The sequence below is a fragment of the Tinamus guttatus genome, unplaced genomic scaffold (genome assembly GCF_059628265.1).
Source record: "Tinamus guttatus ecotype Peru unplaced genomic scaffold, ASM5962826v1 Tinamus_guttatus_pri_ptg000030l, whole genome shotgun sequence".
Lineage (NCBI taxonomy): Eukaryota > Metazoa > Chordata > Aves > Tinamiformes > Tinamidae > Tinamus > Tinamus guttatus.
The window spans coordinates 3,781,549-3,808,548 of NW_028288564.1; the positions used below are offsets into that span (position 1 = coordinate 3,781,549).

General features: G+C 36.0%; 1 protein-coding gene across 1 annotated transcript in view; it reads right to left on the bottom strand.

Moving 5' to 3' along the window:
* ATP11A (ATPase phospholipid transporting 11A) overlaps positions 1 to 20,566 on the bottom strand; it is a 76,339-nt gene extending 55,773 nt beyond the window's left edge. Inside the window, exons 1-2 of the mRNA XM_088530055.1 lie at positions 20,393 to 20,566; positions 2,340 to 2,462 (exon numbers count right to left, since the gene is read on the bottom strand). Of these exons, the coding sequence (XP_088386181.1) occupies positions 2,340 to 2,462; positions 20,393 to 20,566 (297 nt within the window). The remainder of the gene's footprint in view (positions 1 to 2,339; positions 2,463 to 20,392) is intronic.
* Positions 20,567 to 27,000: the final 6,434 nt, after the last annotated feature.

The window sequence follows — 27,000 nt, forward strand, 5'->3', positions numbered from 1 at the left end:
AAAATGTAGTGAATTCTTTTCTTTGAGCCAAATGAAATACTACATGTTTACTAAAGGCAGGCAAGGATCCTCTCCTCAAAGCAGCTTCATGCCATACTTAAAATCTTATCCTGCAAAGCACAGTAACTTGTAACTTACACCAATTTCAGCATCACGAGATGTCAAACGTTTTGATATCAAACATCAAACTGAGATCTCATTCAAGGTAAGGTCACAGGAAGGAGGTAGACAGCTTTTTAAAATTTTACAATTTTTCATTTTCTGAATATGAGGATTCTAGGTGATTTTTCCATAATCACAATGACTTTTTCACCTATTAATTTCATTCATTTTATTTAGCCATTGAATTCATGTATATGGATGAATATGGAAAACTCTTCTCATTTTTTTCATTAATTTACTTTAAATGACTGAATTAGAAATATTATTTTTTTAAAAATGCATCTAAAAAGAACATATGTTTGAGGCATCTAAATAAACATAAGAATAAATTATTTTCTTTAGAAACTCACAAAATGGACTCTCTTGGCTAGCTCTACAGATTCTATGTTTGACACTAGTGACTGTCATCCCATTAATTCTATTTCTTTTGCTTTTCAGCAAACGGGATCAGGTTTTAAATTAAACAATGCTATTCCCTATATGAATACAATTTTATAACATTTTAACATAAATAAAATGGAACTACATAATCTGCACTTCCCCTTTCTGAGCATTCTTAGTAACACAGAATAAAACCAACTTCTTTGGAGCACAAAAGTCATTTAAGCTTTTTGTTTACCTACTAAAGATCACATAAAGAAAAAAAAGAAGACATACAGAAGGTCAAAGAAAATCATTTTTAGTCCTCCAAAATGACCTACTACTTTGAAAATGAAAATTTGTCAAGTTTAAAGCCTCCAAAAGGCCAGTAAAGAACACAGGCCTTTGAATGAGAGTAAAGAATGCCATAAGTTCAGTTTCTGTAAAATGGTATAGAAATAGAGAATGTAAAAATTTTAAATTTAAAAATTAAATTTTGGCTAAAATTTAAAAAATCAACAGAAACTTATTTCAGTGGCTTTATTCTGATATGAGATTTATAAGATGAGCAAATTACAAATGTGTCACAGGAGTTGAGAGATTTGCATAAAATGTGTTTATTCTGCAATAATGCACAAGGTAATACAAACTATTCGTGTAAAACACAAGATTCCACTTGTGCTAATTTGATTTTATTCCACCCGGACTACTTACTGCATTGTTCTTTTGAATAATCTAGCTAATTAATTGAAGATGTCTAGGTTTGCTTTTGTACTGTCTTTGAATTAAGTATGGAGGGAAGTAGTAAAATATATTTTATTCAAGTTCCACATAAAAAACCAGAGATACTTTGAAAAAGGAGGCGTTTACTACCTTGTAGCCATATAAGATACAAAGAAATATAGTTGTTCTGCTCTTTAAAATTACAATGGAACTAAAGTTCTTAAATGGTTCTGTGTATGTGAACTGCTCTCCAAGAAGAAAATTTCTCAGCAGGCTAATTACTGTATTGAATTGATTATTTCTTACCTACTTTGAAGATGTGTGCTTATGAAGATTAAAACCCAAGCACATTAAAAATGTGAGTCCTTAGGGTGTTAGCCATATACTAAACCACAAGTGTTCAACTTTTAGAAAAGTTTCCATAAAGCAGAGGATGGGTCTTTGCCAAAGCAATCCCATCAATCTGAACAGGTACCAACAACCTAACACTTCACGGAAAGCTGCTGAGGTGTAAGGAAGGATATGCAAGCAAAACTGAGGGACAGCTGGGAGGTTTCCAAAAGGCACAAATATATCACAAAGAGTTAAGAATGGTCCACCTCCAAATGGATATCAATAGTCCATTATTTCTATGTTTTTTTCTTTTTGACAATATGAGCTTTTGAAGGGAACTGCACTGTTATCCTGGAAATAGTTTAGTTTGTGGATCATTTATATTGATCTTATTACTTCTTGGACTTTGAGATATTGTCCTGGGTTATAAAAACATGGTCTTCTCTACGGAAGATTTTCTTTACTTCAAGGTCACTTAAATAAAATTTAGTGCCCTTCCTCTGTGCGGAAAAGGATAGCATCACGGTAACAGTTTATTATGTAATATATTAAACATGAGATGAGTCATTTTATTCCTCTTCATGTTAGAGGCAATTTGGCAATAATTCTGGTAGAAGAAAATTGAGGTATCTTTATTTTACTTTTGCCAGTAGCTATCACAGTAAAAGAAAATGTATAGGAAGCAAAAATTCTTGGAAAAAAAGAACAGCAAGCATAACTTAATCTGATTTATGTAAATGAACGAAGGAAAATACTCCTACCTTTGATGAGACTATTCGGTTATCTGGATACCTTTGTGGAATGTATGCTTCCGTGCCTGGCGGGGGCTCCCGGTGCCCAACATAAATAGTCCGGCTGTCCACCCAGTTCTCTTCTCCAGCACACTATGGAGGGCAAAAATGAAAAAGGTGTCGGTATTTCTGCATGAAGATGAGTCACAGTCTAAATCATCAAGCCATGTCTCCAATCATCAATGCACACACAGATACCAATGTATTGCCCCTACATCTCTGCATATAATCTCCTCAAAAACACTAAAGACATGAATATAAGTCCAAACTCTGCCTTAATTGCACTGAATAGCATTTTCCCTTAAGACCACAAAGGAGCATCCACAAAACATATTGCTGACTTTTTTCAGTAATAAAACTGAAAAAAAAGAGAATGGTTTAATTTTCTCACTCAGATTTTTATTAAGCATTTATGTGGTCACTATGTATTCCACCAGGGATGAAAATCAGTGTTAATTTAAAAAATCTCAAAGTAAGACTAGCCAGCCGTAACTAAACTTATTTTCAGCAAACTGGTTTTGTTTCTAAAGAGACACCCTATGTTCTTTGACATACTAATAATAATGATTTTCCCAGACGCCAAGCAAGTTTAGGGGATCACAGATCGCCAGTAAAAGGCCTCCTAAATCTTTTGCTCCGTAATTAAAGCTATGTCTGCAACTAAAAAAAGAAGTAAATGAGCCCCACTAAAATGTATTTTCACATCTCAAAATCTCCATACATCTACAACTTGTCTAAGATCAGCACTTGCATGCTTTCAAATCACTGTAAAATTGTACAATTCACTGAAGAAGTACATTTGTATATAAGCAAAATGAACAATAGGTTTCTTCAGAGTTGTCATTTTTTTAGGTCCTTGGACTACAAAATATGCATCCCTTAGTAGAGAGTTTTACTAATTTTTGTCTATAATATAAAAACTATTAATCAAGTACAATATGCAATTTTAGCATACTTGCTTCAAACTTAGAAAATCTCAGGCATTAGCTCACTATTTTAATACCATCATTAGGCCAAGTTTGGAGTTTTAGAGGTAAATTAAATATTTAATCGCGTAACCAATGTAAACAGAAAAATATCACTTTATATTGTAATGCTGCTTTTGCATATACTTCCATTAAGCGTATCAAAGGAAAGCTTATTTTCTAGAAAGGGTCCAGCGTAGAGCAACAAAGATGATTAAGGGACTGGAGCATCTATCTTATGAGGAAAGACTAAGTGAACTGAGCCTTTTTAGCCCGGAGAAGAGAAGACTGAGAGGGGATCAGATCACTTTAAGTACCTGAGAGGAGAACGTAGGGAGGATGGGACCAAACTCTTCTCAGTGGTGGCCAGTGACAGTACAGGAGATAATGGGTACAAATTGAAACACAGGAAGTTCCATCTCCATGTGAGGAAGAACTTCTTTCCTGTGAAGGTGACAGAGCCCTGGAACAGGCTGCGCAGAGAGGTTGTGGAGTCTCCTTCTCTGGGGATCTTCCGAACCCACCTGGATGCCACCCTGTGCCACGTGCTCTGGGTGTCCCTGCTGGAGCAGAGGACAGGTGTCTAGGACTCTAGGTGTCCACGCTGGACTAGATGATCTCTAGAGGTCCCTTCCAACTTCGACCATTCTGGGATTCTGTGATTCTCTCCTTCATCCTCAATACCAACATCTATTTGGTTCACTGGATGCTTCTGAGAACCCTCCTGGGCATTTGCACTTGAGCGCTGCTGTGGGTGAACTATTAGAATGCTTCCCAGCAAACTAACACCAAGCAATTACTAGGAGCAGTCTGGTAGTCAGCAGAGCCAAAGCATCACTCCTGGATGCTCTACATCCTATAGCAGCTGGATGCAGCTGAACAGTTCTTGACAATAAGAGCTTAATCATATGAACGCTGTCTCTTCCTTTCCAGTTGGTCTCACTGCCAATATTTCTACAGACATAGCTGGCAAATCTAATATGAAACAACAGAAAAAATCACCCTAGTGTTGCCTATTTTCGTTCACTTTCAGACAATCATTCCATTAACTGCAACACATACTCTAAGAAATCCCAACATAAATTATGTTAACAAAAGTCTCATGATACCGTGAACACCAGGAGTAGTTACACTTACAAAACATGATTTATGTGATTTGATCAGTTTTCCTTAGAAAAAAAAGAAACTTCAAAAATATAACAAGAAAACCTATTGTACACAGATTATTAACCACAAAATAGCTGAGTAATCACGAAGTGAAATGTGAAGTGCAATAAAAGCTTAAATAAAAGTGACCTTTGCTGTCCTACGTGTCCTAAAATTAAAGAGAAACTATAATTAATTATTTCAAATTATAGAAAAACAAAGGTTAGAAGCTGCCAAAATGTAGCTGAATCTGAAGATTCAGAAGCTACCAAAAAAAAACACCCACAAAACTAAAAATAGAAGTAAGAATAAAAGTTTTAAAAGTTTGTATTTTTAACAATTCTTATGTAAGACCCCTAAGAAGAGACCCTTAGGAAACATAATACTGAGACAAATTACCTATAAGGGAAGTAAAAATGATAGCCATTCTTTGGACAAATGAATGTCCTAGTCACAGATACTCTGAACTCCCCAACTATTACTGACTTCGGTCGGTGTGCGTGTACAACATTTCTCAGATATCAGATCCCTGCAGTGTGGACCTGAAAGTAGAATGTAGGGGAGTTTAAGCAGCAGCCTAATTTTCCAGGCAGACAGCTCCTTCTGTCAGTCTAAATTGACCTGACACAGACCAAGAATAGACTGACATTCTAACTGTTCAGGCCACTTCTGAAAATCACTTTTCAAGACTACATAGTTTTGACTTGCAGCAAGCCTAAGTATTTTGAAAGGAAGTAAACGGCAGTGAAAAGGTTTCTACATTCTACTGTCCTTCTAGAGCAAGAAGTCAAACTGGCATCCTCTATCATTTTGCTGGCACACAACACATTTTACCTGTCCCATATACTTGAATGCACAACACATGCAAATGATTTACACGCCAAATAATTCTGGAAAAGGAAGAAAGTGTGAGATATTCCAGTGCAGCAGATTAGTTTGTACAATATACTTATTAGCTTTTCTTTTAAGAAGGATATTTCAGACACATAAGCAACATACCACAGTCAAGTGCCTGAGTTCAGAGACGACCGCACAAGGGGTGCACATCTGGGTAAGTGAGAACACAGTACGTAAACCTTTGAACACCAGGAATAAAACACTTGGCTTCTTTTTCCCTCTACACACACCCAAGCTGACAATATACTTCCTATATTTACAGTGAACCAATCTAATTAATTTGTTAAGAACATTATTAGCATTTTTATTTTAATTTCACAGTATAAACTGACCATCATCCTGACAGTTAATACAGTCCTCTGTGAAATTATTAATGAGCCTTGTAAGAAGAAAGGATAGGGCTCTTTATGCAGCATTCTCCTATACTACTGCCAACCTCTTAAGGGCTGGATGCCCCTAGAGTACCATAGCAAACTAAGGAAACCAACTTAATGTCACACTCCAAAATATGTATGCCTAATGAAAAGTTCCATAAAATTTACCTTAGACAGGGATATCAGATCAAGCCAAATTCCCCTGTTTGCTCAATCAACATGAAGGACGATAGCTTAACTGTAACAATTTTAACTACCTGCTAACACTTTTTTTTAACTTTTCAGTATGTTAACAAAGAACAGTAAACTAATGTACTTTATTAACCTAATTCAAGAACTTGACCAAAAAACTTCAAAATCCCTGAACAGTCACAGTCCAACTGTAAATTTTAGAAGGATGCTTGGGGCTCTATAATTCAGTAGGGTACAACTGCAATACAAAAGCAGCCTCACACATTATTCAGTAAGACCGCAAAGAAAAGCATTTCTGCCAGTGGGGAAAGAAGCTTTGAGGAGCATAGCACTAAATCAGGATGCCTGCTGCTCACGGAAATCAAAGCACAGCATTTTCATGGCTGGTAGTGCTAACCTGCAAAGACCAACACCTCAAACATAAAATTCTTTTAATGTTTTGGCATCGTGCATGAAAGATCAATTACAGAATCAAACCAGGGTAACTGAAAACAGGAATCTGATGCTGCAGTTGGTACAATGATCTGTATTCGTGAGGGCTTTTTATGCTCCCTTTTTTTCCCTCCTTCTTTTTTAAATGCTATTGCTTAAGCCCATTAAGAATAAGTCCAAGAAACCATAAATAAACCGTAGCATTATCTGTTTCTATTAATAGTACAAAGCTCAGTGTGCTGAAACCTAGTTCCACTGGCACATCAATGAAGAACCATTACTTGGATTTATTCTTTCAAGCAGGGTCAGCAAGACAGAAACCAAAGACCAGCAAGACTAAGGCATCTTTACATAATACTAAATAGGGAGACTGAACATTATGCCTTAACAAATGTTTGTCTTCAGGATAAAACACCAAATATCCAGATATCTTATTTTTCAGATTTTAAAAAAACCTGAAACTAGTTTCATATTCACCTACATGTTATTCTGCTATTTTTTATGTAAATTTAATCAAAAAAAAATCTTATCTGAGGAGGTAAAAAAAAATGTCCTTAAACAGGTGATAAGAAAAGGATGTAAGGGAGATATCAGCTGTTTTTTAATCTTTTACAAGACGTTCCTGGTGGTTCATATGGAAATGGTCCTGTAAATTCTCACAGAAAAACAAACACAATGTGATCAATTCCAGGAGAACATCTAACCAACTGTCCTTTGCATTTCATTTTAGTTCCTTCCTCCCAAAGCTATTTTAAGCCCATTACCTAAACCTGAGCATGTACATCAGGGTTGTCATTACAGTGGGTAGGTCTTCGAAAATAACTGATTCCAAAGTCTTTCCAAAGCTTTTCTAAAAAATGATTTGACTTTTAATTTGGGAAATCAGTGGCAACACTGAATGACATTAGCTGACTCCCCACTTAAAGTACCAATTGGGACAAAACTAGTAGCAACACTCTTAAATTCAAAATTATATTCCCTCTCCAACTAACTAAAACAAAACCACTATCAGAATAAATTAATATGCATTAGTTACAGCTGAAATTTCAGCTAAGACTGCACTGGCAAGGCTGGAAATATATGTCATACAATATACTTTTTTCCTTTTTTTTCTGCTAAAGTCTTTCTTAGACAGAATACATTATTTTGGAAGCATAATAAACAGACGGCAAACACTAGGTGTAAATTTGCTAGTAAAGAATTCTCAGTATCAGTTGTAATCTTCCTGAGGCTAAAACTAAAGTTCATTCACATAAACATACCTTGTACACCTAGAGGAAAAGTTTGGCAATAGACTGGCGTTTCAATAAAACACTAATATTTGATCTCAGTAAAGCAAATAACGCTTGGTAAAACTACACATAAAACATGCAGCTGCTCAATCACTTATCCTAATACTTAAAAGTATTAGGATAACAGACAGAGGCAAGCTATTTTCACCCCAAATCTGCATGAAGTCCTAAAGTTGCACAAATTGAAAAGCTTTCACATGTAAAATATTTCGCTTTTATCTGACTGGATAGATTACCACAGGTCTACACTGCAAGACATGCTCCATTTTTTATTTTTTATTCAACAGAGAGAAAAAAAAAGAATCTTAAGAAGCTATAATTCATTAAAGTAGAGAAAAAAAAAGGAATTCATTCTCATTTCTAATCTGTTAAGCAATCTGCCTTATTTATCACATACTGTATTTTGCCATAGGTCCTGAGGACCTGATCTTTTATAGCCGACTTGGCAGCATTCGGCAGGTTAACATGCAGCTAACTTCCCTACAGAAACAGGGGGTCAATGCGTAACATTATCCACACTTCCTAAATCCAATCAAATCCACGGTGCTTTTAAAGCTCCATCTAATCTATAAATCACAAAAAAAAAGCAGAACCATCTTGTAATTTAAAAAGAATTATTTTATATCTGCAGAATAAATCTACATTTTCTCTAAGAATTATTACTGGTAACTGAATATGAGGAAAAACTGTGAGGGTGACAGAGCACTGGATTCTGCGCAATGTGCTCTAGGTGACACTGCTTGAGCAAGGGGGTTGGACTCGGTCATCTCCAGAGGTTCCTTCCAATCTCCATCACTCTGCAACTCTGTGACTGTTAGCAAGTAAAACAGATGTTCACTCAAAAAATCAGTCTGCTAAGTCTTAACTACAGAAAATAATGCTAAGTTCGTAAGTTCATTACTGAACCAACCCTATCTATAGCATCTAGTGAACTTTGTTTTTCTCCTGGTATGGACATCTACTACCATCTCCTGTGAAGAGCATGATTTGTGGCTTAAAATGTTGCATTCAATTGAATTCCATGTAATATATACTTGATTGATTGAACTATCTATCTAAAAAAAAACAGTGACTTGTGTTCCTTCTTTAGAAAGTTTTATAGTAATTCTTTGTTTCAAAAATATAGAAACTTATCTAAGTCATTCAAACAAGACAAAGATCTCTCACAGATATGCAATTTAAATTCCAAATACTGCTGGCATGTGATGAAGACTTAAGTTGGCCCATTAGGTGTAGTTATTTGTGACACTTGTGATGAGCAAGAGAAAATCTTCAGTATGGTTTTCTTGTTTACTTCTATGAAAAGCTGTGCCAAAAGCAATACAGAGAAAAGTCTCTCATCCTTTTCATACATCTAACCTTGAATTTGTTTCAAGGAAACACTGGGGTGATGTCAAAAAGCTAGATATGCAAAATACCCAAATTACTGAACAGCTGGAAAAATGCTTTTGCTTCATTTCCTTCTTCCAACTGTAATGATTGTCCCACATTTTGCTCCTTGCTGCCTATATATTTGAAAGATGAAATACAGTAGGGAGAAACTTTGCCTTCCTCAGCCCCAGCCAAGAAGTGCTACATGGAAATCCTTTCAAACATCTGTCTTGCAATTAGAAAGGCAGATGAGAAATGAACTACACGTGAATAGAAGCGATAAGAGGAGCTATAAGGAACAAGTGTTACATGAGATGCCAAATACTTGGCAGCCTTGGAACTTAAATTAATTATAAATAAAGCTTATATCTAAGTAGCTCCAGACTAACAGATGAAATTTGAGTTTCTGGTGAAAATTTTTAGCTTCTCCTGGTGCTAAAGAAAGCTGGATGGCATCAAGAACAAGTACATTTCTCTCAAGACAACCAAGCAGCTCTAAGAATTACATGCACTCCCAGTCAAAATCAGAAAGCTTTACAGATGCTTCACAGAGCGCAGGTTACTTCACTCTTTTCACTGGAAATAACTGCATTTGCAATACCTCATAAAAGAACAAAAATGTTGGCTATTTTTCAAACTAAAATACTTAAAATTACTATTTTTACATTTTAAAGATCTTAAAGAAACAACTAAAAGACTCCACTGCATCTGACAATTTGTTATTAAAATCAGTTTTATCTTGTTAAATTGTGCCGTCAGAACTCAGATTATAAGACATTATGTCAACTTTGGCATAATTTCTCAAATGCTATGCAATAAAGTATATTTTAAGTGTTAAAGATGTCTAAAGTGAATACCAGAACAACATTCTTATTACAGATGGCACCATATTTATACGGTTACAATTTACAGTTGTAAAGCTACTATTAAAGTTACAGTTACAGTTATAAATTACAGAAGTATTATTGAAAGTATTGTTATTAAAATTACCAAAATAAGTGGTTTTGTGTAAAAGACTCAGCATTTTAGTATTTTTTTTTTCTTTTTTTTTGCCAAATACCGATTCACCACTGCAATAAGCCTATTTTAGAGACAGCCATCTGAGTCTCAGCTTTTTCTCTGTATGTCAATAGCTAAGCTGAATTGGACACTCATCAGCTGCAAATATCCTAAAATACACAAGAGAGAGAAAACAAACTATCACGCGTGTGCTGCAGAAAGTGGTGTGACTGATGCAGTATCTGTTCATTTCTCACAGACATAAAGATATATCTAAATCCTCTGCAAAATTAGCACTGCTTTTCTTTAGTACAGGTATCATCTTTCTAACTTCTCCCTTTCATCCTCCTCCCTTGAGCCGGTCTCCAACTTATTCCTCAGGCTAAGAGCTGCCAGATTTTATAAGCCTACATAACACCTCCAGAAATGAACAGGTAAGATGCAAATTATAAATTTATGCTGCATTACTGGTATGTTTGTCAACAGCTTAGAAACCCTTACATGAGTCAAAATGACAATACTAATAGTCAAATTTTACGATGGGTAATTACATTTTGCCATATCCTGCGGTACCAATTAAAAATGATATACTTCACTTTGTCTTTTATGTGATTGTTTTTGAGAGCTATAAAAAGTCACATCAATTTCAGTAAGATCATACTTTGTCTTGAACAAATCCTATATTTATAGTTTTAAAATAACTTGTTCAGAACAATTGGTCATTAATAATACATTGTTATTTAGTATTTTCCTGCATTTCCTGACTTTTTACTGTGCAATAGCACCTAATCTCCTGTGATGTAAATTTAATTTGCTGAATAAAACACACACAGACACAAATCTGCTTTGATATCAGAGAGGACATAACTACAGATGAATCATGAAACATCTGGCATTGTTTAAAAAATTGACTTGAGTTTCAACAAACTTGAGGTTTGCCTAATTAAACAACAGTGTTCCAGGACAATTCTAACACACTAATAAAAGGATATGAAAAATAATTAGTTAGTTCTTTTGATACCAAAAAGTAATGCCATACTTGATTAAGTATTTTAGCCAAATGGGCATCTATAGGTTAAAGTACCAGCTCACAAAACTGTATTTTGCAGTTTTACCTACCATTATACAGCTGTTGGATATGAAATAGCCTGCTTGAACCCTATATTTAATTATGAATTTCTTTTGAATATTCCAAAACTAAAAGGCCTCAAGATCATAAATCTGAATCCAGATACAATATATACCAAGGAAAAAAAAAAAAAATCTTAGTAAGTGGCATGGGTCATGAAAGATGTTCATCATCTCTGATTGATCGTTAATGTCAGAAGTATGAATAAACCTACTTATAACACACAAAAAATTATGACACCAATAAAATAATTTTTGGAATACATTTTGTTTTTTCTGCACTTAAGGAATTTAAAATCTCTCAAGATAAAATATTTGACAGTTTCTTTGATGTACGAAGTTTTATTTACTTTTAATCTCAAGGATCAGAAATGCAATGATTTGCAACAGAATAAAATGAAGTACAATTAATATTTCACAATATTTCGCAATTTATAAACATCGAAAGATTTATTTCAAGAACCAGCACAGTTACAGCAACCAGTCAAATATTTTAAAAACTAAACTTTCATAATGGTTTCTACTATTATTTGTTTAGATATTCTTACAAAGAATTCTTTTACATTCTAGCTATTTCTTTTGCCATATACATGTTCAGAGAAACTTTAGCAAAATTTCAGAAAATTATAATCTATAATTAAAGAAGAAATAGGTATAAATATTATACTGACTAATCAAACAGTTAGAAGCTAGTATCAGCCACTATTCCTAAATAAATAAATAAATAAAATCTGTAAATCCCAGACTTTAGATACATACAGAGACCTGAAAAGCTGTTCTGCTCTTTTTCAGAGCATCAAACATACACCATCCAGATAAATAAACAGCAAACTGCAAAAGGCAAAATGGCCAGTGCTTAATAGTCAAACCTAGGAAAAGGTATTTCTGTAATTAAACTCCTTGGGGTAAGTACATTCAGAAAAAATCCAGGATCCAACTAACCCATCACTGAAAATTACAATACATCAAGACTTTTAGCTTTTACTTTCTGAAACAGAGTAGACCAGGTTACCTTTTAGACAAAAGGGCATCAATAATTCACCGAGAGAACTTTTCTTGACATTAGAAATTTGAGGAAGACTTAGATTGCCTTTTCAATACATATTTAATCACTGTACATCATTAGATGTTAATCTGCAATGGCGGGTCAACATAATCGTGTAGTCCATATTTATAGAATAGCTATAACATTAACCAGGAAACTATACTATAGCCAGGAAACTCATAGTAAGGTCAACATGGATACTGTATGCCCAAAATATTTGTAGTCAGACATCAGTGCACTGAGTATTTCTTGATCAGAACTATCAAATTGGAGCCTGGATCTCTCAGCCAGGATCTCTGCTAATAAATATTCTACTGAGCATGGAAAACTGCTAAAAAGAACACACAGATCCTTAAGTTTAATGCCAGGTGTAGTTGCAGCATATACAGTACATTGACTTACAAAAAAAAATAAAAAATAAAAATAATAATAATCATAAAGTTTTTCCTTTCTAAATTCAAATTCTGAAAGTGGAAACTGTTATTTATCTGTGGATGAGAGAGCCAGGAAAATGAAACTGTCTATAACTTAAGGCTTGACCTGATGATTAGAATTGCTGAGTATCTGAAATTCTCAGCAATTTCAACAGAGACTTCTGACTATTTAAAAACTAATAGTAACAGGCAAGCCGAGCCAACAGTTTTACCCATGGACAGTTCTTACTTAGTGCTACAAACTAAACTGGATGAAGGGACAGAGTTCACCCTCAGCAAGCTTGTGGATATCACAAAACTGGGAGGAGCAGTTGATACTGCAGATGACGTGGCTGCTAGTTAAGTGGACCTTGACTGGTTGGAGAAACGGGCTGACAGGACCCTTACGAAGCTGCAATGAGAAGAGCATCAGTGGCAGAGCGAAGCAGGTGATCCTTCCCTTCTGCCTGGCCCTGGTGACACCACACCTGGAGTGCAGGGTCCAGCTCTTGACTCCCCAGTGAGAGAGGCATAGGCATACATAAGGGACTGGAGCATCTGACATACACACAGTTGAGAAAGTTGAGACTGTTCAGGGTTGGTAAAGAAGAAAAAAGGAGTAAAAGCAGCTTGTAGGGGTGCATCTTATCAATGTGTATAAATACATCATGGGGGAAATAAGAGATGAAGCCAGACTCTTCTCAGTAGCACCAAAGGAAGTGACATAGAGCAATGAACAGAAATTAAAATATTAGAACTCCTTTTTTAACATGACAACTAGCTTTTTAAATGTTTGAGTGGTTAATCACTGGAAGAGAAGACCCAGAGAGTTTGTGGAATCTCCATACTTGGAGATATTGAAAACCCAACTGGACACAGCCCTAAACATGGTCCTGGCCTGCTCTAGGTGATCTTGCTTGAACAAGAGAGCTTGACTGAATGACAGGTATCTCAAATGACACATTCCAAGAGTTCTAGATAAGGTGGGGCTTTATCAGGCTAGTATCTATGTCAATGGGTCAAGTTACTAACAGTCCAACTCAAGATATAACCAATCTTTATACCTGACCACTTATTTTACTTCCCTTCAGATCCTGTAACACTGTCACAAATTCTATTTTGTTTCTTTGTTAGGAAAGATATAGCAGTAACCTAGTCTAGTCCAAACTCCTCAGAAGTCTTCTATTTCCTCTGTTCAAAAGGGGATGAAATAAAGGAGTCATGGAGGTAATATTTTGTGTTCCTGCTTTTTTCCCCCATTTTTGAACATGTAACTTAGTCAACATTTAAATAGCCCCCCGGGCTGTATAGGAGTAATCTTCATTGCTGTTCTTGGCAATCTATTTTCAAAGTGTATTTGCATACTCAGACTTTATACTCTTTTGCATTCTGGCTGCATGTGCAATTTGTGATGCTATAGTGTTAAACACGTTTAGGTGAGGAGTAACCAAAGCTTTCCTATGGAGTCAGGGCAGACACTGGATCATCAAATAGGTGAAGTTGACTGAAGTCAATAGATAATCCTTACCTGTGGACAGAGATTTAAAGCATTAAGGAGAAGACTCTTATTCATCCTGGAACTTGCCAGGTACATATGATTGACTTTATTTTGGTAAAAAATGTGGCTACTTCCCCCTTTAAAATGTAAGCCCACTGTAGGATTCATCTACAGCTCAGCAACAAGCTCCTGAGTAATGCTACAGGATTGGTGCCAGGATAATTATGCAGCATAGGGAACATGCTTTTGAAAGCTTTTCATGCTCTGTGTACCTCATTTTATCTCTACATGGATGTAGCACTCATATTTAACACCCAAAAACTATCCCACGACTTTTATCCAAGACAGACAAGATAGCGTTGAAAAGGATTTTTCTATCAAGTTTAGAACCATACTATACACTGAGATTAATATATTCTGAACTGCAAGGATTCTGATAAAGGAGGTTATGTAGTTTTGTTTGGGATGAGACGATAAACGTAATCTCAACCTCCACATGTCTGTGTTATTCAGAGATACAGAAGAGGTTAAACACTCTTTTGATGTAGCAGGTTTGTGTTCAGCACCAAAAACATACACAACAATGCATGAGAAGGCACTTACTTCTGGGCTTTGATTTACTACTGTGATTTCTTTGACGTGGCAAGGGAAGGAGGCCAGTAATTACAACACATCGTCCCCTTAATCCCTTGTGGTGAGACAGTCGCTTCTTACTATAAAACTATCTCTCTAGGGGCTCCAGCAACCTAAAACATTCCCTCCTTTCTCCCCAAATAGATATGCTCCACACCATTATCTTATATCTTAAAAGAGTTATAAACTGCAGCTTGTTTCCCAAGCTGTAGCAGCTCATGTTTCCTTTTGCCATTCTTTCCCTTTGCCAATACAAATAAATAAATACATACATAGATAAGAAGAGAGAGGACGGGAAGAGAAAGAACAGAGAAGGATTAAAGACATTTTGTTTCAAAGAGACCTGAAGGAAACCAACGCTAGCGAAGAGCGTCTTAGCCAAGGCTGGCAGTCTCCCACGCCCAACACAGTAGGGACCCCCATCATAGGATGACTCGGGACAAAGGCCATTTGGGCAGGAAAGACCGTCTTTCATTTACTCAACTTGAAAAAACATAAATACATTTGAGAACATGACAGGCCCTATGGGTCCTTAAAGAACCAAGTAGAGAGCATCGTGCTTATGGATTTTCTCTACAGCAGTTTATCTTCATCTTTTAAATAAAGGGAAGATACCTGAGAAGTGTTTCCTTCAACTGAGCAAGCCTCAAAAGAAAATCTGGAAACCAGAAAGTTATTGGAAAGAACAGGCTGATGACATGCTAACAAACACACAAACTGAAATATGAAACTAAACACAAGAGGGGGAAATTATATATTTTAGGTATTCTTTCTTTTGCAACATTTTATTATATTTATATTTCATAGACATATCCTTAAGAAATGGAAAGAAGCAGAGTTGTTACAAAAACAAATAATTTTAATAAATTATTTCCTTTTTTAGTGTTATCTTTTTGAAAGCAGTCTAATTGACGCATTTTCTTTCTAAAGACTGAGTTTTACTGAGCATGAAAGCTGACCTATTCCCAGAACCCAACAACCCCTACCAAATAATCTGGCTCTTGCTGTTTGACTACAATTCCCTGGAAGCAGGCCAAGGAACAGAAAACACAACTGCAAAGGTTCAATTGCTTCAAAACTGGGTTAGGAAAAGCAATAAGGAGTTTTAACCTAAGTTGTCAGGGTATTTTTTTTATATCCCTGCATCAAACGAATAAATTAAGTTGAATAACCAGTACTTTTACTATACTACAACCTGTTTACCAGATATTTGTAAAATACAAGACCACAACAATTCAGTACTTTGAATCATTCTTTAACATTCACAGATCTTCTCAAAAGATTACAGATTTATTGAGCAATATGATCTGACTTAGGTTCAACAGAGCTTTAAAATGGGCCACAGGCTGAGCAGAAGCTTGGACCAGACATCTTGGAGATGAGTCTCATTGGTTGCATAAACTTCCAGACAAATATCTGTAATTTAGATGGATTTGTGAGAAGTCATTCTGTACTAAATCTAAAACCAATTTAATAAAAGGTAATGGACTATCAGGTCAGTTTTAATTTACAAGTGTGTTTGTAATCACAAGGCTGATCACACTGACATTTATGCTATCGTACAGTTTTTTATTCTTCTGTTTTATTCTTTATTTTATCACTAGGAAAATTTTAGGAAAAAAGTTTAAGATATTGATTTCTGTTTTAATTTGGGCTTTCTCCTTATTTTTAAATATTTTTAAATAAGTCAAAGTTCTACAGTTCTACTTCAGTCATATCACACATATACAGTCATAAGGAATAAGGCATGTGTGGCTTCTACAGAAGATCACATGATCACTTTTGTAAATGTTTCTGAATGGTTTTGCTTACATTCTGCACAATTCAAAACACATATCCTACAGGCAGGATCAGCTGTCCTGCAAGCACAGACAATGGGGCAAGATACACAAACTATAGTGAAAACACAAGGACTATTACTACAGATAAGTTAACTGCCCTGGTTGATAAAGTAAAAATCAGCAGTACAATGTCGTACCAGAGCTATTTCTGTTACCTCCTAATACTTTCAACTTTTTACCCTCCTTAAGAAGCTTGCATCTATAAATAAGAGAGGCAATTTCATGGAGAAAAGTCATTTACTTTTGCTTTCTAGAAATAATTACTCTTTAATGTTTTAGACATTATTCTACAGGACAACATCTTAGAAGTAAAATGTAACTGCATTTAAGAACTGCAGATTAAACACGGCTAGAAGGATGCACATGAAGTCACTCTAGAACTGGCAATTCCCTGTCCAATTTTCTTTGCAGCATACAATATGGAAATATTATGTGCGATGCTGACTTGACTTTTGTTTTCAGATATAAAACAAATTAAAAAATAAGCCCACCATCTTGTCTTACAAATAAGCAGCTATGACTATACACAAACAAGAACTTTTCACATTTTCTTTACTTTTCAAAATATGACTGGAGGTCTAGCTAGCAATATCAACTACCATATCCAGCAACCATATACTTGTAACTAGATAGCTGATATTTATTAAAGATATATTAAACTATACTAGACATATTACAAACTAGTGCAGAGAAAGATCAGGAGCCTACCAATTATCCAGTTATTTTTTTTCTAGTACATGTGGTTCCTATGGGGTCAATTAGGCACTTTGCTTTGAATTCAAATGGAGTAAGCACTCTAATTGTAGCAGATAATTGCTTACCTTGTTTCTTAATGTTAAGTTGATTATGTGCTTATGTAACATAAGGCTATCTAGTGGCAGCTGGAAGATTTTCCTTATGCTGAACTGCTGCCTACAGCCAGTGGAATACTCTGAAAAGGACATTGGGCATTTTTTTTTTTTTTTAATGGTAAGTCATGTGCACAGCAGTTTGATGAGTTCTCGGATACAGATGGAACAAGGTAAAAACAAGCCAATATTATCTGGCAAGTTGTAACACAAGTGAGTTAAATGTGCTTTTAAGCAGCTGCATTATGAATGACATACTATTCAAATGGTTGAGAAAATACCTTTTTTTTTTTTTTTCTTCTTTTCTATCTCCCAGTGAGGATACAACATTGTAGAATGAAAAGACCCTCATGGCAATTGCCAACCTGGATACTTTTGTGAGGATACTAACAAAAACCCATTAAGTAGGGTAACAGTTAACCTTTGGAGATTTATCTATATTTGTAAAAATAGTAAGATAAAAGTATAAGAACTACATGAAAACATATTTGTTCTTACTACAATTTTTTTCTAAATTAAATGTTCAAGTTCTACAGAAATTATACATACAAAAGAAACACACCTTCAATTTTATGTTAACATCTATATGCTATAAAAATGTCCTGGAAACAGGCCTGAGCAAATCCAGTTTGCAGATGCAAACCTCAACCAGATAAACAGCATCCTTTCTTGAGTCTTTGTCCCTTGTACATAGAGTCAAAACATCAACTGTCAAAGAATAGCCATGATTTCACTTGTATACGTTAATCAATGTCCTGCATGGAGCAGATCAAACTCTGTAATCTTTAAAATACTTAAAATCTTGAATAAGTCAAGCACATTATATGGTACATATAAAAAACCTGTATCTTTCCTCATACATACTCTGTAAAACGTCTACAGACTATACAACAAATCTTAGCAACGAGTAAATGCTAACCTTAGATTGTTGACAGGGAACCAATATGAAATAACAAACTGCTTGCTTTGAAGTATTCTAAAAATCATAGCAGGAAGACCTGGGAGATGCCAAGAGAAGAAAGACTGCTATGTCTCAAATACAAAAACTGCACTGACCTGGTGGCCCTATAAAAATTCCATTTTTCTTGGAAAGCTGCTTAGTTTTCTATAGTAGGAATGATTCTTAAAAGTCACTTTGTAGCAAATATGTAAGTATATTTTCAAAATACACTTGTGAAATGACATCTCAGACCAAGAAAAATTATCATTTATCTATAATACTGTTATTTATACCCAACTGATTAAGCTGTTCCAGGAGGTCCAAATCTGCATTTTAAGATAACATGTGCATTAAATTATCATCTCTTATAAGACTCTCCTATCACTTTAGCGTTGTTTACAAGTTAGTCATTAAAGCAGCGTCAATACTGCCCATTTGGTGACAAAAGCACAGTTTATATTTTTTAAACAAAAAAGTTACCCTATCACATACAAACAACTAGGAATACAGAAACAGAATAAAGAAAACATACACTTGTTGGACAAAACAGAAGTTCGTTTCCTTAGCATGCTGAAGTAATTTCAAAGACAAACATATTGTTATATCAAAGCCTGAAACTCTTTCACCGTTGAAAATATTTTCGACAAATGAATACCAAATATATTGAATAGGTTATCATTATCATCTCTTAGAAAAGAACAAATATTACGAAGCTTCATCTCAATTCAAAAGTGTTTAATTCTCAAGTAGTAATACATTAATACAGAACATCTGTAGAAAATACTCAGATCCAGATTTCAAGATTGCAAATGAATATTACTAGTCTCACAGCTGTGATGCTACTTGCCTTAGGTATATATCAGTTATATCCAAAGTTAACGCATGTGGTTCCATAGCATGAAAAATGAGTTTATATGCTTCTCTAAGTTTTCTTGCTACAAGGTTGTCCTTCTAATTCTGAAATAATATTTCTGGCTTTTCACTGCACTTTCTCTAAGACTTAATCAGCTTTCCTACAATGAAGACACCAGGGGGAAAAAGACAGACAGACACAGACAGACAGAAAGACAGACAGAAAGGAATAGCATGCCAGTACTATTAATATAAAAATTTCCTTACGCCATGCTTCCACTTTATATATTTACTACCAGAAGGTGCAATATCATTTATTGATCTTCTGCACCTTGTTTATATATCTGCATCATTATGAAACTGGACATATGCAGAGGGTTTTTCCTCAGAAGTAATGTTAGGTAGAAATCCTATGGGTATATATATTTTTTAATCTGTTAATACACACCTTGGCTTCAAGATGAAATCTGTGGGTTTTTTCCCCTTTTCCTCCCTTACCTTAACATCAGCCTCCTTATTGCCATCTCCACTCCGAGAGGGAAGTCTAGGCATTTCTAAATATTTTAAAGAACAATACAGTATTAGATTTCCCAAATCTGATACTTGGTAAGCCTCTCATGACAACTACATTTATTTACAATCCTGGTCAACCTGAAAGAGGAGTCCGTATACCTGGACTACCTGTTTGAGTGAGTTTTATAAGTTCTCCCATTCAAAGAAAAGGAATTAAGTAACACTGAACTTACTCACAGAGGTAATTTTCTAAGCAAGGTCAGTAGAAAATTGACTGGTGAAAGAAGTGAAAAATCAGCAAGCTGAGGGTTATATATCCAAAAAGGTTAGACCTACTTAAAAAGCAAAGTGAAGGGGTACACACATCTCCCTGAGAAAAAACCTAAAGCTGGTAAATTTTTCCAAACAGTAAAGATAGTAAATTCCCCAATACTATTTCTTACAAGAGATGGAGGAAAAAAAAATCTAGATGACTAGAGTTATTTAAAAAATAATAAAAGGGAAAAAAAAGACCAGACAAGTCAACAGGTTTTGAAGGACATGCATCAGGCAGACAAAAGGAGGCACTGGGGACAGTATACACTTGACATTAGCCCTCGGGAGGCTGTTGTCACAGGGCAGGTGGAAAGAACACAGCCGCTTACCGTGGTAGTCCTGGCCCGGCCATGCCATGGCCCATCCTCAGGAGCCAGGCCTGGCCCGGGGGCCCCCGCGCCGCCCTGGCCCTGCAGAACCTTCTGGAAGGAGCTGCCCCTTGGCCCACCCTGGGCACCAACCGCCACAGGCGCCGGGCAGGGGCTGTGTCCCCCTCTGCTCATGGGGACAGGTCAAAAGGAGCCCAGTGCGGGCCCGCAGCAGAGGAGGGCTCTCGCAGGGTACAGCTACCTGGGGTGGCCAATACTTGGCTTAAAATTTAAACCACAGCATCCAAAGTGGCGCTGTTTGACAAAGACTACACACTAGTGAAAATCCATCCCAAAACACAACCTACTGTCAGGCTGAAAATGAAGAAAGGGAGTAGGTCTGAGTTTCTGCAGCCAGAGCTGCTCTTAAGTGTGCGAAGACCAAGACTTCCCCGAGCCTCTGAAATCCTGTCCCTGCCCGCCCTGTCGTGCAGTCACATGCTGCCTTGGCAGCCCCACACACAGAGGAGGACAAGCTCACTATGTGAGAAACAGGCACCTCTGCTGCAACAGGAGCGCAAGTGTTAGCGTACAGGTCCACTCATTTTATAAAGCTACATCTCTTATTAGGAAAACATAGACATGTTGAAGACTATCTTCAATAAGAAGTTGTTGACAAAGGCTAAAATTATCATCTGTTACAGTACATAGACCATTTTACTGGCTTTCTACAGCTATCAGTCATCACCACCACCACCAAGAGGTGAAGCCTATATATGCACAAAAGGATGTGCTTTTCTACACATTCCATAAAAGGAAGACTTAGTACCAGCTAAGAAAGCTTTCCAGCTGAATCCCCACCACATTCTGTAAAGGTACAGAAGGAAGGTATACACAAGGTATACAAAAAATTAGCACTGAAGAATTCAGGAATTTAGAATAGAATTTTTAGGATTGGAGGTAGGAAAGTTTCTACCTGAGAAGGTCATACAGATCATCAAATAAACCAGAAAGTTCCCAAGAAAACCTTCCAAAAAAAAAAAAATCTGACTTGCATTGGTATGCGGTTTCATGCAATATTTATTGCAACTACCAACTGTTTGCTGTTGAAAGACACTGCAAAGGGTTTTCTCCTTTGGTATTCTAGACTTCTGAAAACACAAAGATATCTTTCCTTGCTGCAGAGGGCAAAACTTTCCCATCCCATCTTGTACACCAATGGTTGCGAATATTTGAAATAGCCAGGCACATCTTTAAAATGATATATTCACTACTCTTTCTTATAACTAATTCTGACACGTATTGCAACCAGGAGTAAAAGTCATCCATTTTTTTTAAATCATAAGAGCTAATAAAAAGTAACCATAAATCTTTTCCAAATACAGTGAAATGTCTTGAACTAGCTGCAATGAGCATTTCGAGTCCCTGACTTGCACCTACAAAGTCCAAATTTGCTCTTAATTACATATTTGCTTAAAACTGAATTAAAGTTACAGAGAATAGGGAAAACACATGTCTAGGCCAATACTGCTATTCTGTTAATCTCAGAAACTTGGAAGCTTTCATCATTCTTTTATAGCACAAGCTTTTTAAATATTGGGAATCACAATAACTGAATCACAAAAACTATCAATATCCTATACTTTCTAGTAACAGGAAATAATGCAGTCTCTCTCAACATTTGAAGATTAGTCCAATGCTATATTTTGCACTGACTGCATAATTTATTGTCACACAAGCAATGCCTCAAAGAAATATAGTAACTGCTGGTCCTGAAAGCCATTTCCTTATCACAGAATCATAGTCAAATAACTGACTATACAATGGGACATTTTTTGTTGTTGTTGCCTATTCATAGGCTTCTAAAGCTCAGATGCTTAGAGTCTTCTTAGACTGCTTCTCTTTGTATTGGTACTCCAATTGTCAGAAGTTAATGAACTCCCTAAATTAAAGTGTGAATTTTTCCATTATCATATTTCACTTTTTAAGTACTATATCTAACTGTTGATGGCTTCTTTGATCACCTTGCAAAACCTTACATCTTTCCAATTTCACATTTCACATAGAGCAAACATTTCACTAGCTTTCTGTTCTTGACTCTCTAACATTAGTGAAGTAGTTCTAGTGTCTCTGAAATGATTACATATCAAATGATGTAAAAACACTTATTCTCTTGAAATCTCTCCAAAAAGGCCATTTTTCTTTTATTGCTAGCTTGTCATTACTGGTTGGTGCCATTTCTTTCAAAAGTAAGTAGCACTAAAACCTATTGATTCAAAAAGTTCCACTCCGGGGAGTTCACATTAAATTCAGACAAATGTTGAAATTTATTGGATCATCCAATGGCCTTAGCATAAAAATACTCTGGATTACAAAACAGGACTAAGAAATCACCTTGATGATTCCTTAAATTAACAAATATATGAGAAAACCCTCACCAAACACTTTTCCTTCATGTTATAGAAAGTAGTAAAAATTAACAGAGCTCAAATGCATTATTTTTTTTCATGTTCTCTTGTATTGAAAGCAGAGAACATATTACATTTTTTGTTAGTTAGCACTAATTAAAACAATTATTTCCAGGAATGTGAATAATACCAATTTAAAATGACATGAGGTTGTTTTAGAGAGATGATTACTACCTCATCTCTCCTAGCCTCAAATTACAAAAGTTTTCATGTTGGGACATTCTGAAATTCTGCTCATCTTCACATGCTTTCCTTTCCCCAATCAAACCCTTCAGAGATGTTCTAGTCCTCCTTAAATGTTTCCACGATGGAAACTTGATAGCAATGAACCAAGATTACCAGCCACTACTGTGTCCAGCAGGACAAATTTGGTAATACAAAAGGAGCTTCCAAATGCTAGTTCACTATTTCTGTTTTTTTCGCTTCACAAAGTAATGGTGCTAAAAGCGCTAAAAGGTTATGCAATTTTCCGAGAACTAAACTAAAGACCAAGTTGAGCCTCAGAGATATTTTCTATAGGCTTTTAGATACAAATACCATTTTGAAATACTAGTAATTATGGAGATTGGTGCAAATATGACAAATATATTTTATTTCATATTTTTCCCTGAAATAATTATATTTTCCCTGAAAACCTCACCATTCCATCATGACTTACATTTAGTCATTACTCTGCTATGTTTCTCCTAGTACCAAACATAACCAAGAACCATTAGAGTGCCTATAATAACCCTATCAGCCTCCTACGTAAAATAAAAATTAACTCAACCTTTCATGCATTTTGCCATAACCATACCTAATATCAAACTAAACAGCAAACTACCTAAAGAGATATGAAAAGCAAAACAAAACTGTGGGAGAAAAAAAAAAAAAAAAAGAGCTACTCTGGCTGAGCAAATGAACCTTAGGGCAAATTCTAAAGGTTCCCTAGTTTGGACCTCTAGAAAATTCAGATGAAAGTCAGAGGACCTTCAATAGAAAATGTGAAAGAACATGCATTTGAAAAGCCCCAGAGATTTTTACTAAAACCCACATTTTGCTAGCTTTAGTTTTACTATACTTTATGAATTCAGCAGGTTCTTAGACTTTGCTGCACCTAAGGATGATGCTGTCACACAAATCCTCTCTGCTCAACAACTGCCACTCCTGCTTAAGTTTCCAAAGGCTCTATGATATTAGGTATTTAAACAAATTTGAAGATGACAAAATGTATGTAACTTAAGTGGCATATCAAAATAAGGATCTTTCACACACAGACGGAAAGTCTTGCAGTTTATGCATCCAAAAGAAGGTCTTTGTTTGGTTTTCAGAGGCATACTGCCAAAACCCAGAAATAACAATAAAAACACATTAAAATGTAAGTAGCTTCCAACACAGATAAAGCACTTCTACACATAAACATGAGCACCTTCAGAGGAGTGTATCAGCATCACTTCTCTCTTCTACCAGGGATGATTATACTGCTGGACAAAATTAATCTGAGAGCATCCTTCGCCAGTAACTACTGCAGAGCTAGTCAATGACACAGTGTTAATTCTCAGGCCCTACTGGACCAGAGGTGATCAGAACTACTTATCTATGTCATGTCGTTTAAGCAAATTAAAGGAGTATGGATACTTTTCCATTCCAGCAGAGAAACAAACAATGGTGTTAGCTAAAGTTTTCATGCTCTATCATACCTAGGTCTATACCCTACAAGACAGAAAGAATAAATCAAAATGATTCTGAAAGAACAAATGGCTCCCTTAGAGTGGCTGATCTTATTTGTACTGATGGAAAGAAACTTAGCTTACACATTCCTTGTTTTTAATTGTTACTGTCTGAGCAGATTCCCATCTTCCTTCCTCACCACCTCAGCTACAACTAAGCCTAGAGCAATTAAATTGGAAATTCAATTAAAAAAAAAAGTTCATTCTCCAACAGAATTGTCTGTTACATGCAAATCTATCCTTCGCTGTTGCAATAAGACCTGTTGCTATTGTCAACATCACATTTCAATAGGTTGTCTTATAGTCAGAAAGGCAAAACAAACAAAGAAGTTCTTAGTATTTAAAGATACATGCAGTGTTATTTTATTAGGCATACACTCTTCCCTAGGTACTGCTTGATTTAGAATTTTTTTTTCCATTTGTTTATTCCATCTTTTATGCGATTTCCTGAGAACTAAACTAAAGACCAAGTTAAGCTTCAGAGATATTTTCTATAGGTTTTTAGATACAAATACCATTTTTAAACACTAGCAATTATGGAGGTTGGTGCAAATATATGATAATTTTTTGCTCTTATGTTAACACAAACACAATAAAAATGTTTTATTATAATACCATGCTGCTTTCTTTACTCTTGGAAAAGCAGAGCACACTATTTCAAACTTCAGTTTCTGTGCTCCTTGAATAATCACATAATAAGAGATTAGCAGTTAACAGTGCACCAATTGTTACACCTAACAAAACTTACTTGTCTGAGCAAACAAAGTATCTGCTAATATTATTGCATAAATTCTTAATAAGCATGTTCAGACAGAGAGAAAGAGAGAAAAAAAATTGTTTATCTGCAAAAACAAAGCAAAAATTCAACAGGTTTTACTCCAGGTATCAGAAAAGAGGACTTTTCAGAGCCTCATCACAAATATTGTGCTACAAAGTATCAAGTGTAAAAAAAAAAAAAGAAAAAAAAGAAAGAAAAGAAAAAAAAAAGAAATAGGAAAAGACTTTTCAAGGCTTAAACTTTGCCACACAGCTTCATTCCTAGCTGTGTGCATAGCACTGATCTAAGCAGCTGCAATGGGGATCATTCCGGATTATTCAAGAAAAAAAATCTTTTATGAATAAAAAGGTTTCCCCTTTCAGGAAAAATTGGTAAGCTACAGCAGAAGCTGTTAAGCGACCAACATACAACATTAAGAATCTTCTAATGCAATGTGTCACTTGCTCAATCTTTACAATGTGCAACTTCCTCAATCTTTAGTATAGTTTGAATAGTCATAAATTAGATGTGTGGAAAGGGAAAAAAACATACAGTACATTCAGAACAACAAAAAAAGAGGTTCTTTCGTAAGACATAGGAAAGGCCCCCTAAAAGCACTACCTGGAGCTTCATCTCAACATTTTTATTCTCATCGGGCCACCATGCATAAGATCATCTTTATTCCTCAAAGAGTACAAGCATTCCAATAAAATTCTCCTCTGTTCTTCCACTGTTCGTTTTATTCATGTCAGTTATTAAAAGATCTCTTCTAGTGCCTTCCTGTCTTTGTGCAAGCATTTCCCTGCACCCACACTGCGGATGGGCTCATGCTGTGCTCTTGTGACCAGCTGGGCTCATGCCAGCCTTTGCCAATAGGCAGCTGTAACAAAAGACCAAAATTCTGACCATAAAAACAGTTTTCAACTTTCAGACTTTTCACGGCAAAGATTAGAGGGAGCCAAGAGAGAAAGCAGCCTTTAGGATATCACTTTAATAAAGAATAACAGAACCTTATCCAAGATCAGAGCAGCACATCAACCATGCACTGTATCATAACACGATGTGTTATTTCTGCATCGGTGCTTAGAAATGATTAGAAGAGCTGCATGCACTGCTTTTATCTGTTCTACCAAAAGACATTCTCAAGTCTGATATCATCTGTCCTTCTGAATCGAAGCAAGGAGAGAAATAAAGTCCACAGTCCTTCATTTCACTAGAGCAGAATCAAAATTCAGGGTGGAACAACAAATCAGCTTTTCTGTGGAGACCTGCCCTCCAGTGACAGCCAAGAAGTGGCAAGCTGGACAGAAACAGTATGGACCCCAAGCCCAGGCACTTGCAGGCCCTGGCACTGACCGCTTGCGGGGCCTGGCAGAAAAGGCTGGCAAGTGAACACGGGCTGCCATGCCGGCCAGCGGCACAAGGACCACGTCCACCGCTGCGGACCAAGCCAGAGCGAGCGGGGGCTAAATTGGGATCACTTACGCTCTTGGTTAGTTTATTCCTGGCACAGTTTTGGCCTGTGTTAAAGCACTGCCACATAAGATGCCTGAGAGTAACCAGGGGAATAAGACAGCGCAAAGACCGTTCCCACTGGAAAACGCAGATGAGTTCGCTCTCTTTTGCTAGCAAAGTATGCTTTGCCATATGGATGGGAGCCACACCACTCATTCTTGAGTCCTTAAGACTGCTTTA